The sequence below is a fragment of the Mytilus californianus genome, unplaced genomic scaffold (genome assembly GCF_021869535.1).
Source record: "Mytilus californianus isolate M0D057914Y unplaced genomic scaffold, xbMytCali1.0.p SCAF_1, whole genome shotgun sequence".
Classification (NCBI taxonomy): domain Eukaryota; kingdom Metazoa; phylum Mollusca; class Bivalvia; order Mytilida; family Mytilidae; genus Mytilus; species Mytilus californianus.
In genome coordinates, this window is record NW_026262581.1 from 99,269,450 (window position 1) to 99,286,667 (window position 17,218).

General features: G+C 30.8%; 1 protein-coding gene across 1 annotated transcript in view; it reads right to left on the reverse strand.

Annotated features, from left to right (window-relative positions):
* The window catches only part of LOC127727321 (uncharacterized), a 41,661-nt gene extending 28,055 nt beyond the window's left edge, over positions 1 to 13,606 (reverse strand). Inside the window, exon 1 of the mRNA XM_052234758.1 lies at positions 13,486 to 13,606. Within this exon, the coding sequence (XP_052090718.1) occupies positions 13,486 to 13,528 (43 nt within the window). The 5' untranslated portion in view covers positions 13,529 to 13,606. The remainder of the gene's footprint in view (positions 1 to 13,485) is intronic.
* Positions 13,607 to 17,218: the final 3,612 nt, after the last annotated feature.

The following is a 17,218-nucleotide window of genomic DNA, read 5'->3' on the forward strand; positions in this document are numbered from 1 at the left end:
TCTAAACACATGTTTAGATTCAGCATATCAAAGAACCCCAAGAATTCAATTTTTGTTAAAATCAAACTAAGTTTAATTTTGGACCCTTTGGACCTTAATGTAGACCAATTTAAAAACGGGACCCAAAATTAAAAATCTAAATAGACGGTTAGATTTGGCATATCAAAGAAACCCAATAATTCAATTTTTGATGAAATCAAACAAAGTTTAATTTTGGACCCTTTTGACCTCAATATGAACCAATTTGATAGCGGGTCCACAAATAAAAAATCTAAATACATGGTTAGATTCAGCATATCAAAGAACCCCAAGAATTCAATTTTTGATGAAATCAAACAAAGTTTAATTTTGGACCCTTTTGACCTCAATGTGGACAAAGTTGATAACGGGGCCCAAAAATCAAAAATCTAAATACATGGTTAGATTCAGCATATCAAAGAACCCCATATATTCAATTTTTGTTGAAATCAAACAAACTTTAATTTTGGACCCCGATTTGGACCAACTTGAAAACTGGGCCCATAATCAAAAATCTAAATACATGTTTAGATTCAGCATATCAAAGTACCCTAAAAATTCAATTTTTGTTTAAATCAAACTAAGTTTAATTTTGGACCCTTTTGACCTTAATGTAGAACAATTTGAAAATGGAACCAAAAATTAAGAATCTAAATACACGGTTAGATTCGGCATATCAAAGAACCCCAATAATTAAATTTTTGATGAAATCAAACAAAGTTAAATTTTGGACCCTTTGGACCTCAATGTGGACCAATTTAAAAACGGGGCCCAAAATCCAAAAACTTAATACACGGTTAGATTCAGCATATTAAAGAACCCCAAGAATTCAAGAATAAAACCCCATTGAAATTGATCAAGAAATAAGCAATTTATACGAAGTATCTTCTTTTGCACAATACTGTGCAATTGAATATTTCTTGCTATTGTGCAATACTGTACAATTGACAATTTCTTGCTATTGCGCAATATTGTGCTATTGGATATTTCTTGCTATTGCGCAATACTGTGCATTTGAAGATTTCTTGCTATTGCGCAATACTGTGCAATTGAAGATTTCTTGCAATTGTGCAATACTGTGCAATTGAAAATTTCTTGCTATTGCACAATACTTATTATATAATAATTTACACATCCTGTTTGGTGTGTATCTCCTACCATATCATTATTATTTGCTTTTAAATATTAATCAGAAATAACCAACTTAAAATGGAAAATTTTAAAAGAAAAAAAAAAGGAAAAAAAGAAAAAAAAAGAAAAAAAAAATCCCCCCCACAAATTTTTTGAACCCCCTTATGATTCATCACCGCCAAACTCAATCCCAGCCTTCCCTTTGTGGTATGGTACCTTGCAGTACAATTTCAGAGAGATCCATACACTTGAACACAAGTTATTGTCTGGAAACTAGAAAAATGCTTATTTTTGGCCCCTTTTTGGCCCCCAATTCCTAAACGTTTCGGGCTATTACCCCCAAACTCAATTCCAGCTTTCCCTTTGTGATATGGAACCTTGTAGTACAATTTCAGAAATATCCAAACACTTACACACAAGTTATTGTCATGAAACTAGAAAAATGCTTGTTTTTTGCCCCTTTTTTGGCCCCTAATTCCTAAAATTTTGAGGCAATTACCCCCAAAATCAATTACAGCCTTCCCTTTGTGATATGGAACCTTGTGGTACAATGTCAGAGAGATCCGTACACTTACACACAAGTTATTGTCTGGAAGTTACAAAAATGCTTATTTTTGGCCCCTTTTTGGCCCCTAATTCCTTAACTGTTGGTACCATAACCCCCAAAATCAATCCCCACCTTCCTTTCGTGGTATTGAACCTTATGGTAAAATTTCATGGAGATCCATTCACTTAAACTAAAGTTAGAGTGCGAAAACCAATGTGTCTTCGGACGACGCCGGACGACGCCAGACGACGACGACGACGACGACGACGACGACGACGACGACGACGACGCCAACGTCATACCAATATACGACCAAAAAATTTTCAATTTTTGCGGTCGTATAAAAATCTCTTCAGGGTACAGTTACAAAGACTGATCTTAATAGTGCTATGGTTAATTTAGTACAACAAAAGGACTTAAAAAGTTTAGTTAGTGACATTGTCAAGAAATTATTAGATCATTTTGAAGAGAAGATCACCAGTAAGGGAGGCAACTGGAAAACTTGATGATAAGTTAGATACATTGATGATAGAGAATGAGAATCTGAGGCAAAGAATCAGGGGAAAAGATAAAGTTATTGATAACTTAGTGGAAAAGGTTGGTGACATTAATAACAGATCTATTGATGCAATGAAGTTAGCCAATTACAATGAGCAATACAGTCGTAAACATAACATAAGAATGCTAAACTTTCCTGAAAAAAGGGGTGAGAACTTGAAAAAAGCCTTTGTTGAACTAGTAAATAGTGACCTAAATGTAAATATTGAGCCCAGTGATGTGCTAGCCATCCACAGAATACCTGGAAAAGAAGGTTACCAGAAGCCTGTTATCGTGAAGGTTAGAAACACTGACACTAAAATACGGATAATGCGACAAAAAAGATCCTTAAAAAATGAACTTAAATTTCATGATGATATAACACAACGCAATATTGGACTTATGGCAAGACTTAAGAACACTGAAAAATTTGAAAATGTATGGTTTTACAACTGTAACGTGTATGCCAAAACTGAAACTAGTAGCAGAATAAGATTTGACCTGTTTGACAATGTAGATGAAAAAATGAAAAAGAAATTGAAAGAGGGAACTTAATCAATCTTGTTTTGTCAGTTACATCATTTAATTTATTTTTGAATAATGTCCAGCTTTTTATTAGTTTCAATAGATAGATATAAATGTAAAAGATAATTGCTGAAGTAAAAAGTGTTTTATATCAGTCGTGAATTACATATTCCTATATAAATAGTTAAGAATATAAGAGATATTCATCTTGATAAATTTGTTTAAAATAAATTATACTGTCACTATACAGTAAAGGGGAAATAACTCTAACATTAATAATGATATAAATATTCAATTTTATCTCCCTTTTAAACATCTATTCCTTTGATAGATTTATGTTTAATTGTTACATGCCATACTGTAAATTAATTAATACATTCAATGTTGAATGAAGAAAATAATAAGCGACATCTTATGTTTGTATGTGTGTATGTTTGTGTATGTCAAATTTGTTACAATTGTATATTTGTACTTATGAACTTACTTATATGGTTTATAAAACATCCCTTCATCTATAATCATGGATAATAATGTAACGATATTATCAATGAATGTGAGGGGACTTTTCTCAAATTCCAAAAAGAGGGCAGATGTATTTGATTGGGCTAAGAGTAAAAATACTTCGATAGTGTGTTTCCAGGAAACTCATAGTAAAAAAGACATTGAAAAAAACTGGGAGGATGAATGGGGAAGCACATGTTTTTTCAGTCATAAAGACAGTAAAAGTGCAGGTGTCTCTGTTATGTTTAAAAAGGGTCTGGATTTTGTTGTGCATAATTCTGTTACTGATGATAATGGTCGTTACATTGTTTTAGATGTATCAATTTTTTCACAAAGAATGAGTTTTGCCTGTTTGTATGGTTATAATACAGATGAACCTGCATTCTTTGATATAATAATGCAGAACATTTTATCCTTTAAAAACACAAGTGTTTTATTATGTGGTGACTGGAATGTTGTTTTAGATAAATTTATGGATACATATAATATCAAACATAATAGAAACCCTAACTCCCGTAAAAAACTTGATGAAATCATTGATGTTTTTGAACTACTTGATCCTTGGCGTACATGCTATCCAGAAGATAGGAAATATACTTGGCGTCAGTCCTCACCTATAAAACAAAGTCGTTTAGATTATTTTTTAATTTCAGAAGACCTTTTTTCACTAATGAAAAATACTAAAATTATACCAGGTTATAGAATTGACCATTCAGCAATTATTTTCACCTTCTCAGCTTGTTTAGAGAAACGGGGCAAAAGTTACTGGAAATTTAACTCTCAATTACTCAGAGATGCAGATTATATACAAAAGGTTAAATTATGCATTAAGGATACTATTTTGGAATACTATCTGTCAGGTGATATGGAAGATCTTCTTTCTGTTGATTTGTCATGTAATGATCAAACATTTTTTGAAATATTGAAAATGAAGATTAGATCTTTGTCCATAAATTACAGCATAAATAAATCCAAGGAGGAAAAAAATTTCACCCTCAAACTTGAAAATAATATTTTACATTTAGAAACTATTATGAACCATTCTCCAAATGAGGAGGTTCAAAAATCTTTACTTGATAAAAAACTTGAACTAGAAAATTGTCGACAAAAGAAGGTTGAAGGTTTGCTGCTTAGATCCCGCTCTAACTGGCATGAGAATGGTGAAAAATGTTCAAATTATTTTTGTAAATTAGAAAAGAAAAATTTTATAAAGAAAACAATAACAGAACTAATAGATGATAAAGGTCAACATATATCAGAGCAATCAAAAATTCTAACGGAACAACAAAATTTTTATAGAAATTTATACTCAAGCAAAAAATTAGATTGTGATGATTCATCATTTTTTAATCATAACATTAAGCTCACAGAAGAACAAAGAGATTTTTGTGAGGGAAATTTAACTTTTAAAGAGTGTGCTGATTCGTTAAAATTTATGACAAATGGTAAAAGTCCAGGTTCTGATGGGTACACAGTAGACCTTTATAAATTTTTTTGGAAAGATATTGGTCCTTTCATCTTTCGGTCTCTTCATTTTGGATATGAGGTTGGAAAATTTTCTGATTTTCAGTATCAAAGTGTAATTACATGCATTCCTAAGGAGGGGAAAGACAGACAGTATATAAGTAACTGGCGTCCTATTAGTCTTTTGAATACTGATATGAAAATAGCTTCTGCTGTTATAGCTAATAGACTTAAACCAGTTTTACCATTTGTCATAAGTGATACACAAAAAGGTTTCATCAAAGATAGATTTATGGGTGAGAACACACGCCTTTTATATGATTTAATGCACTATCTTGAAGAAAATAATAAGACAGGTCTTTTATTACTTGTTGATTTTGAAAAGGCCTTTGATTCCTTAGAATGGTTATTTTTAAAAAATTCTTTAAAAAGTTTTAATTTTGGGCCTTCAGTTTGTAAATGGTTTGAAACTTTATACTCAGGGGCATCAAGTTGTGTTATAAATAATGGACATACTTCTAAGTTTTTTCAATTGGAAAGAGGCTGCAGACAAGGAGATCCTCTTTCACCCTATTTATTTATAATTGGTGTTGAATTACTATCTTTAAAATTAAAAGATAATCCTGAAATAAGGGGAATAACTGTAAATGATAATGAATCACTTTTAAGCCAGTATGCAGATGACACATTCCTTATGTTAGATGGAAGGGAAATATCGTTGAGGGAAACACTTTCATGTTTTGAATCTTTTTATAAAATTTCAGGTTTAAAAATAAATGCTTCAAAGACAAAAGCACTATGGGTTGGAAACAAAAAGTATTCAGATATGATTCTTTGTCCTGACTTAAAACTTCATTGGTCACATTCAAATTTTAAACTTTTGGGGATTGAATTTTCTTTAGATTTAAACTGTATCACAGAAATTAATTTTGCCAAGAAGATTAAAGAAGTCTCTGCAATCCTGAAGAGCTGGCAACATCGTAAACTAACATTATTGGGGAAAATTACAATAGTTAAATCACTTGCTCTTTCGAAATTGGTACACTTAATGACTGCATTGCCAAACCTATCACAATCCAGGTTAACAGAGCTCACTTCATTATTTTATAATTTTATATGGAGTGGAAAACCAGACAGAATTAAGCGTAACACACTTATTGGTGATATTTCACAAGGTGGACTTAATATGGTACATCTTCATTCCTTTAATATCTATTTAAAAATTAGTTGGATAAAAAGACTGATGTCAAACCCAGTGGGTGGCTGGCAGCAGTTGTTACTGGCAGACCTTATACAGTATGGGGGTGAAAGGGTTTTACATCTACAGAAAGAAAAGCTGATTGAGATTTCTAAAAAATGTAAAAATCCTTTCTGGAAGGATGTTTTACTATGCTTTTCTATCGCAAAACCTAATACTGAGAATTCTGTCAGTGACATTTTATCATTAGATATTTTGAACTTTTCTTCTTTGGATGATTTCCCATATTATATTCAATGGAAACAAGGAGGTGTGCAGTCAGTAAGTGACCTAATTAATAAAGAAAATATGAATTTTTATAAATTTGAGCAATTTCAAGAAAGAGTAAAAATCAACAATTTTATCAAATATCATGGTCTGATTTCAAGAATCCCTCAGACTATGAAAAAATACCTTAAAGAGAACTGTTTAAAGCAAGATTTGGATAAGCCTGATAATGGTGATATTTTTTTAAAGAGAATTATAGGTAATGTGAAAGCCAAATTTGTATATAAAAATTTAGTAAATAAAGTTATTGAACTACCAACAGTCAAGTTTTCGAAATGGGAAGAACTGTTGATTATTGATACAACAGAATGGTCAGAATATTTCAAGATAACCAAAAAATCATGTAGAGATGTTTATTTAAGAACTTTTCAATACAAATTTTTGCATAGAATCATAGCAACTAATACCTTTTTATACAAAATTAAATTAAAAGACACCAAGATGTGTACTTTTTGTAAACTTGGTGAAGAAACCATTGAACACCTTTTTTTTGAATGCCCAATAACTTTTCAATTGTGGCAGTCTTTTTCAAATGCAGTAAAATTTTTTTTTGTAAACTTTGTTCTTAACAAAGAGAATGTGTTTCTTGGTTGCAAACATGAAAGTTTATTACTGAATCTGTTAGTCATAATTACAAAAAACTATATATACAAATGTAAATTAAATGAAACAAAACCAAATATGGTTGGGTTAAAGAATAGAATAAAGAAATACCAATTTCTTGAATATTATATTGCAAAGAAAATAATAGAGTCCAAGTGTGTGAAAAATTTTGGTCTCCTTTACATGTAATATTTAATTAATTATTGTTTCATATAAGTGAGAGAATAAAATATCTATATATCATGAGCAAATATTTAGCCTTGAGTTTATTTTTGTTTTTTTTTTTTCTTTAAAATATTTTGTTTTTAAAATGTAAGTCAATATACATCATGTACATATTGTAGCAAAGCAAATGAGTGAAGAGTATTAGTATTGTATGAGAGAAAGTCAGAGAGCGAGAGAATATAATCAAATAAAATTTATATGTAACCTTTAATACTACATGTATAATTATAAAAATCAACTTGTCAGTGATATATATTGTATACTGAATTATTTTTTATATGTAACCCCTTGATACCCTTGTCAGGTGGTAGTGTAGGGGTACATGTATATTAAATCCTGACTATGGAAAAACAAATAAAAGATAAAAAAAAAATCTTACAGATGATAAACAAAATCAACATACTCCTCATGATCATGGCTCCTCAAGCAAATATATTGAACAAACAGTTACGAAGCTACATGAGAAAGTCTCGGGATTTATCCAAGGTTGGCGGTAAATACCGGTAAATACTGGGAAATACTGGCAAATACTGGTCAATACTGGCAAATTCTGGTCAATTGAAATTTTGATAGGACTTTACTATAAAACTAGTCCCTACCTCAGGTCAATTACTTTGTAAATGGATAGATATAGTCACAAGGCAGAAAGTCACTTATTTACTACGTTGTAATAAGACAAAAATTCACAATTAATTAGTTCATGAACATGGTTTAATGAAGATTAATCAAATATTAATTTAATCATACAACAGATATAGTCATTTATAACACCATAAAGTCAGTCACTTAAGAGAGACTATATAACATCTGATTTTCTTAACACTTATTTTGAAAGATGCAATTAAAAATTTAACAAAATTTGTTTTATATATATATATGTTATATATTTATTAAAAAAAAACATTTCCTGCATTTAGAACATTTTTATCATGCTGTTGAATAGTCAGGAATTAATTCATTGTTTAAAACAATCTTTAGAAATCACTTTTATGACTTTTTTCCTGTTATGTCAACATTTATTAGGGGACAGTTGTTATACATTGTAGTAATTAAACTTTTGACACCTGTTAGCCATATAATAGGTAATGTTCTGATAATCTATATTGCTAGTCACTTGTAATTCTATTTACCTGTAAAATTTAAACCTTTTCAAGAAAAAAATATCTTGATTTATACATGTTAGAATAACTGATATAGCTGCTCAGTTTTATATGTATACCAAAAGTATGCAATATCATTACCCCTAAGAACTAAATTAGTCATTTTTAACGTTTTAATGATTAATAACATACCAATATCATTCATTTTTATAAATTGAATCATGCAAAAGGAATAAAGTTTTCCCTCATCAACCATTTTTTTACTAGAATTGATAGATAAGTCAGCCAAAAGAAGCATGAAAATTTCAATTGACCAGTATTTGCCAGTATTGACCATTTGGGGAGTATTGTCCGGGGCGGTAAATACCGGTAAATACCACTGGTAAATACCGGGGGTGGTAAATACCGCCCAACCTTGGATTTATCCTCAAACAGATGGATACCCAATTTGACAACATTATCAACCAATTTAATGAAAATGTCAATAATACCTGTAACTCGCAGCCAACTAATCAAAGGAATACAAGATGTACTGACAACTCTGATATACAAAATAGTACACCAATCATCCAAGGATCACCAATGACTGGTTCTGTTCCTACAAGTAACACTGCAGTACCGAGGTCAAAAACAGCGACTACAAGTAATCAATCTAGCTACAATTTACAAACTCAAAATCAAAGCAAATGTTGCACGAAATCCCAAATAGTTAATACTAGTATACCACCGACTCCACTATGGGGACAACCTATATATTTTAATGAACAACAGTCAATACCTATACATCAACCTCTACACAATGGATACATAAACCAAATTCCTCAAACAACTACAATCAACAGAGATCCATACTACAACAATCCCCAGCATTTGTCACAGAATAGCTACATGGAAAGAAAGTCCCATTTGACTGCTCCAAATTCCTTCCATAATATGTTTGATCAACCACCTCAACAAAACCAGAATCATTTTTTAGGGATATGTCAAACTCAACTATAACTTGCCCAACTCCTATTAAGACGACTCCACAGCAGAGTGAACTACGAATTTTATCTTTTAATTGTAAAAATGTAAAGACTATAGCCCCATTTATTGAGAACATGAGAAATCAAGTAGATATTATATTGCTTCAAGAGCATTGGTTATTCGATCATGAGCTTAATCTCTTAGATGAATTAAATTCACATTTTTGTGGCAAAGGAAAGTCGATTAACTCTGGGAAAAACACATGTGATTTATTGATAAAATCAGTCAGAGGATATGGAGGTGTGGCCATAATATGGGACCGCTCAATTGATCAGTATGTAAAACCCATAATTGATGGAAACAATAGAATTCAATGTATTGAACTAGCCCTAAAAAATCCGATTTTATTAGTCTCTGCATATCTGCCAACAAAAGCAGAAAATGACAAATTTGAAGAGTTCAGTGAATGTATAGACCAACTATTTGAGATTATTCAAAAATATGAGCTTACACATAACCTCGTAATTGGAGGAGATTTCAATGAGGATATTTCAAAAATAAATAACTCAAGAAGAGCATTAAAATTGAAAAAATTAATAGATGAATGTAACATGAAAGTAGATTTTAAAGGTCCAACCTTCATCAATGTTAAAGGAGAAGAAATCTCTGAAATCGACTACTTCATATACAAGACAGAAGTCATTCACAAAACCTCAAGATTAACTGATCCAATGTATCTGATCATCATTCGATCATGATCACACTTCCATGTAAATTTTTAAAGAAAGATGACATATTAGAGAGTAATGTACAATCAAGAATTAGATGGGACAAAGTTGATATTAATAAGTATACTAATATTATAGCACAAGAAATTCCTATGTTAAAGGAAAAATTACAGAATCAACAAAATTCAGTTACGACCACAATAGAACAAACCATGGAAATGCTTTCAAGTACGGCTAAGAAATGCTCCGCTCAAAAAACGTATGGGAAAAACAAACTGAAATTAAAATTATGGAATCAGGAGATTAAACATACTTTACATCAAAATAAAATAGCATACAAGAATTGGAAAAATGCGGATAGACCGAATGACCCTGAACATCCACTGGTTATAGAAAAAAAGGAAACTAGAAAACTATTCAGAACTGAACTGAGAAAGGAAGAAAATAAGCGCAAACATATAGAAAGAGACAGAATTATAACTGCAAATACGCAGAATAAAAGACTGTTTTACCAACTTATTAAAAAACAAAGAAATAACAAAAACATCTTTCATGTCTTTATTAATGATTTACATGTATCAGATAAAACATATGAAAATGAGGGGGTGATTAATGGATGGCACAATCATTTTAAAACCCTTGCTGAACCAATCCAGAATAGTACATATGATTCCAAACATCAGAAACTATGTGATGTAGATTATATTTATCAAGCAATAAAATACCTATGCAGTCAAACTTCACCTAGAATAGTAACAAAATCAGAACTCCTTGAAGCAATTAAATCTATAAATACAGGAAAATCAGAAGATATCTTTGGTCTGTCAATTGAGCATATTCTAAATGCAGGAGATGACTTCACAGATTATCTACTTTGTCTGGTTAATAACATTATTCATGATAAATTATTACCTGAAATAATTAAATTAGGACTATTATCTCCTATATTTAAAAATAAAGGAAGTAAGAATGACTCCAAGAACTATAGAGGAATTGTTGTGTTACCCATTCTATGTAAAATCATTGAATATATCGCCAGAATAGACTTTAGACCAATATTACTTGAGAAACAATCCCCACTACAAAGAGGATTTACACCAAATACTTCCCCATTAAATGCAGCAATTATATTTGAAGAAATATATAGAGAGTACACCGACTGTAATAGTCCTTTTTACATTGCGCTACTCGATGCTAAGTCGGCATTTGATGTCGTCATCATAAATATGCAGATGAGAAAGTTATTTTTACTAGATATAGACCCAGCAACTTGGTCCATAATTGACGAACTTCATAAAAATACAAGCTGTAGTATCAAATGGAAGAATCAACTATCCCAGGAATTTAAAGTATATCAAGGGGTCAAACAAGGTGGATTGTTAAGTGCTGACCTGTATAAACTATACATAGAAGACTTGTTATCATTATATGAAAACTCAACACTAGGCTGTAAGATAGGTAACATCAATATCAATGCTGTTGCATGCGCAGATGACATTGCATTACTCAGTGATAATCCCTATGACCTACAAATTTTGGTTAACCATGCCTTACAATACAGCCAACTCCATTATTATACTCTACAACCTAAAAAAAGTGTCATTATCCAAGTAGAGAACAAAGCAAAGAAAACAGCTAATCACAATTGGAATTTTAATCTTGATAACAAAGAAATGCCAAATTTGGACAAATCCACACATTTAGGAATAATTCGTTCAACAACTAAGTCAAAATCAGATAATCTCAATATAGAACAAAATATCACAAAAGCTCGCAGAACAGCATACAGTTTACTATCAGCCGGTTTTCATGGGAATAACGGTCTAGATCCGATAACATCTGTATCAATATATAAGACATACATCCAACCTGTCTTAACGTACGGTCTAGAAGTAGTACTTCCGAACTCAACAAATATGCAAAAATTAGAGCAGTTTCAAAAAACAATATTGAAGAAAATTTTGTCATTACCTCCAAATACCCCAGATCCAGCAATCTACGTTATCTCAGGTTTACTTCCTATAGAAGCACAAATTGACACAAAAAGTCTAGCTTTGTTTAATAACATATGCAGACAAAATGATAGATCAAAAGAAAAACAACTTGCATATAGACAGCTGCTTATCAAACCAGACAATAGCAATAGTTGGTATATAGCCATCAAGAAATTATTATATAAATATGACTTTTCTGATATCATTCAATTCCTTGATAATCCACCGAAGAAACTTGAATGGAAAAACATCATACAGAAAAAAGTAGATCTGTATTGGATCCATAAAATAATTCAAAACAGTAGATCTTATCCAACGTTGACATATTTGAATTGTGATATATTTTTACCAAGAAAAAATCATCCAATTATTGATCTCAATAATGACAACAATCCGTCAAAAGGTGCGCTATCGATTGCGATTAAACTTAAATTAGTCACTGGAACTTTTATGACACAAATCAAACGTGCTAGCTTTACAAAAAGTGAATCTCCTTTATGTAAACTCTGTGACGATGAAGATGAAGATATTGAACATCTACTATTAAAATGTAAGGTTCTAGAACCTATAAGAAGTCCCTTCATAAATCAAATTGAAGATAATATACTTAAAGATGCGTCCATTTCCTTTTACAAATTGTCTGCAAATACTCAGACACAATTAATTATGGACTGTACTAAACTTAGACATCAGAATTCAGATTTATTATTGGATAGAAAAACAGAACAACTATGTGAACTAATTTCCAGAAAGTTGTGCTATGCACTGCATAGTATAAGAGCTAGAACCATAAGTATGCAGAAGAAACATTCAAAATGAGTGTATACTGATTGAGTATTAACTGATTCAACAGAACTAGTGACAGCAATTAAACAAACAATTGCGGACCTGTATATAAACTGTATATATATATTTGTATGATATTCTGGATGGTGGAGGGTCGTATGTACTAATGCACTCTACTAAGAGGTTGTCCTGAAGGACGGAGAAAGATTCAGCGGTAAGGTAAGTCAATGGACATCAATACTGTCTGCAGTCATGTGATTATGAGTACAACTCCACAGGTGAATGAAGCTCTATGTTAATACTTGACTTTCATTATTAAAAGTCAATCATGGTCAATAGTACAGATGTTTCATCAAAAGAATTGTTGTATACATTCATTCTCAAGAGATGCAGCAGGCTTTGACAAAACTGAAACTTTCGGAGGACTCAATAATGGTCATAAAATAGGTTGTAAGTTGCAAAATGAAGCTCCTATCTCACACTAGCATTTTATAACAAAAAAACTTGCATTATACGTCAATTGGTCTATACCAATATATGTCAATTGGTGGATTATACGTCAATTGAGGTATAATCCACCAATTGGTGGTTATTCCTGACCTGTTAATGGGCGGTCTGACTTGTCATCATAGACGGCCCAAGTTGTCTTTTTTGTAGACTCAAACCTTACTGGGCTAACGTTATGTGATGCAAATAACTCGGCTGAGATTTGATTAAAAATTTTATGACAGAAAATATGTTCGAAAAAGGAATTTTACTAATATGTAATTCGTTTCTGATAGTGTTTCGATGATTTCACAAGAATTCCCAAATATGAAAACGGTTTCAAAACTACCTAAAGAAGCTCCTGGTTGTCGTTTAAACTTGTTCTTTCCCATTTCTTTTGCTTTTGAAACATAATAATCATGCACGTGTTGTTGTTTTCCTTTTGTGTCAATTTCACGCTTGCTATCACCAGTGCGTTTTACTTTTTTCCAAAACAAATCTTAAACGGCTTGAAATTCCGGATTTAAGCTACAAGGAAAACTAACCTTGTCTCTGAAACTATAGTATATAAGTAATTTTTTATAGAGACAAGTGCCTGTGTAGTGTGGGACAATTTGTTAACCCTTTTTTCCAAAATCCGTAATTTTTTCGGTTTTCTATCAGTTTCAATTACAACACTGACCGCTGTGGATAGTAAACTTGGAATTGATAGTAAATAGCAAATGCAAGTTATTTCTAGTATATTTATGTTCATATAATACAGAAAAACATGAAAATAATTGAAATTAATAGAAAACCAAAAAATAACAGATTTTGGATAAAAGGGGGAGGGCTTAAAAAATTGTCCTGTCCCCAAGTACCTATGCTTTTTATAATAAAGACCTGGACAAGACAGTTACATGTGTACTTAATTCTGTTTAAGAAATTGACAAGTCAAATGGTGGCGTGACCATCTTTGAGTGGAGCTTGTTTATAGTATCCATGGCAACCATCATTTTCATCAAATTTATGAAATTTTGGAAGCCTTTTCTATGGCAAGCTGTTTAACTATTTATTCAAGATTTCTAATAAACTTTATAAGATATCTCATATAGTTTATAAGATATCTTATATAGTTAATAAGATATCTTATATAGTTTATAAGATATCACATACAGTTTATAAGATATCACATATAATTTATAAGATATCTCATAGAATTATATAATAGTTGAAACATCTTATAAAATATATGAGGTATCTTATAAAATATATGAAATATCTTCTAAAGTATATAAGATATCTTATATAAAAAATATTTATAAGATATCTTCTAAACTTTAGAAGATATCTTATAAAGTATATATTTATAAGATATCTTATAAAGCTTATAAGATATGTTATATATTATATGATATATCTTATATATATGAGATTGAGATATATTATATAGTTTATAAGATATCTTATATAGTTTAAAAGATATCTCATATAATTTATAAGAAATCTCAGATAATTTGCTTTATTAAGATATCTTATAAATTATATGATTATAAACTATATGAGATATCTTATAAACTATATAAGTTATCTTATAAAATAAATGAGATATCTTATAAAGTATTTAAGATATTATATATTATATTTATATAAAAAAAATTTATAAGATATCTTATAAACATTATTATATATCTTATAAACACTAGATTATATAAGATATCTGATATATTATATGAGATATCTTGAATTTGGAATAAATAGTAAAACGGCTTGCCATACTTTTCAAATAATTCTCAAGAAAATATTTCAATGTGTTTTCAAATATAAATTGTAAATATACAAACTAAGTTATTCATAAATAAATTCAAAAATGTATTATACCCTTACATCCAATCACAGTGCTTCAAAGCTGACTTCCTTCACCTGCCTTGGGTACACAAAAGGCAAACCTATAATCACTAGGAGAGAATGTCCAAGGTCAATAACTAATAAACTGTTGACACAGAGATATGTCTCGCCTGCCCACATAAAATTCAGAAAAAGACAATCTGATGGACAGCACCATTGCTTATTAATTCAAAGTCGCTGGACCGTGATCTTGTGGGCAGGGCCTAGAAATGGTTGATAAACTGAGATGTACTGATAGTAATGCAACTTTATACAAAATATCATTGATCTGTCACAAGTAGTTCTTATCAAACTGACTTAAGCAGAAAACTTAAAATTGAAAATTGCTTATTAATTCGAAGTCACTGGACCATGTCCTAGGGGACAGGGCCTCAAAGTAGTTGTCAAACTGATATGTACTGATAGTAATGCGACTTCATACAAAATATCATTGATCTATCACAAGTAGATCCTATCAAACTAACTTAAGCTGAAAACTTAACATTGAAAATTTCTTATTTATTCAAAGTCACTGGACTATCACTTAGGGGGTAGGGCCTCAAAATAGTCGTCAAACTCATATGTACTGATAGTAATGCAAATTCATATCAAATATGAATGATCTATCACAAGTAGTTTCAATCAAACTAACTTAAGCAGAAAACTTAACATTGAAAATTGCTAGTTAATTCAAAGTTGCTGGACCATGACCTAGGGCAGGGCCTGGAAATAGTCGTCAAACTGATATATACTGATAGTAATGCAACTTTATATTAAATATCAATGATCTATCACAAGTAGTTCCTAATAGGAACTTCCTATCAAACTAACTTAAGCAGAAAACTTAACAATTGTTGACGACACCGCTGTTACCAGAAAAGCAATTCCGCTACTTTCTTCACAGGCGAGACAAAAATACATATCTTATTTGATTAGTTCTTTTTAAACTTTTTATAAATAACTTACAAGAAATGAAGACATGAGATCTCTAACAATGTTATTTACCATATATTTCTATTTGCAATGGGCATAACTCCTGTAAAAATAGTTGGTCTTTCTAGACCTTGCTGATATAAGGCGATGATATAAACTGCATAAAAATTCAGCAAGAAATGTAGATGTAACAACATTAATGGTGTGGGAGTGCTAACAATGCAACGTTCAATATAAATTACATTTCAAAGAGACATTACTCATGTAAAAATAATAGATCAGCACAGATTTTTGAACTTATTCAAGACATTGCACATATAATCCTTTGATAAAGATTTCATAACAATCCGTCAAGAAATGATGTTGTGAGAGTGCTTACAATGTAATTTTCTATATAATTAATATTTCCAAGGGGCATTACTCTTTCAAAAATAATTGATCCGCACTGATTTTCGAAAATGTCCCAGACACTGCTGATATAAACCTTTGATGTAAATTTCATAAATATCTGGCAAGAATTGTGCACTCAAGAGTGCTCATAATGCAATTTTCTATATAGAATTTACATTTCTAAAGGACATAACTCCAGTAAAAAAACTGGATAGCACTGATTTTCGATCTCATCCCAGACATTGCTGAAATAAACAATATCAAACTTCAGTATAAATTTCATATCAATCATTATACAAGAAATGTAGGCTTGAGAGCGCTTACAATGCAATTTTCTATATAATTAATATTTCCAAGGGACATAACTCTTTTAAAAATAGTTGATCAGCACTGATTTTCAAATTTGTTCTATTCAATATTTTCTTGATATAAATCTTTAATATAAATTTCATTAATATCTTGAAAAAGTTATACACTTGAGATATACTTACAATACAATCTGAGTCTTTTGTAAACGAAACCCGCATCTGGTGTACATAATTTTAATCCTGGTATCTATAACGAGTTTATTTACTATATAATTAATATTTCCAAGAGGCATAAATCTTTAAATAAAAAAATAGTTCGCACTGATTTTCGAATTTGTCCAAGACATTGCCAATATAAACCTATGATATAAATTACATTAATATCTGGCAACAATTGTACACTTGACAGCACTTACAAGATCGAACAGAGGAACAGACAGACACCAGGTATTTTTATGTCCCCTGCAATGCCTCGTGAGGGGGACAGTTAAGAGTTAATTAACCAAATACAGTATGTGTATCATTTAGTACTATAAATAGACCACATACATGTATGAGTGTAAATATTCTATGTGCCATTTCCTA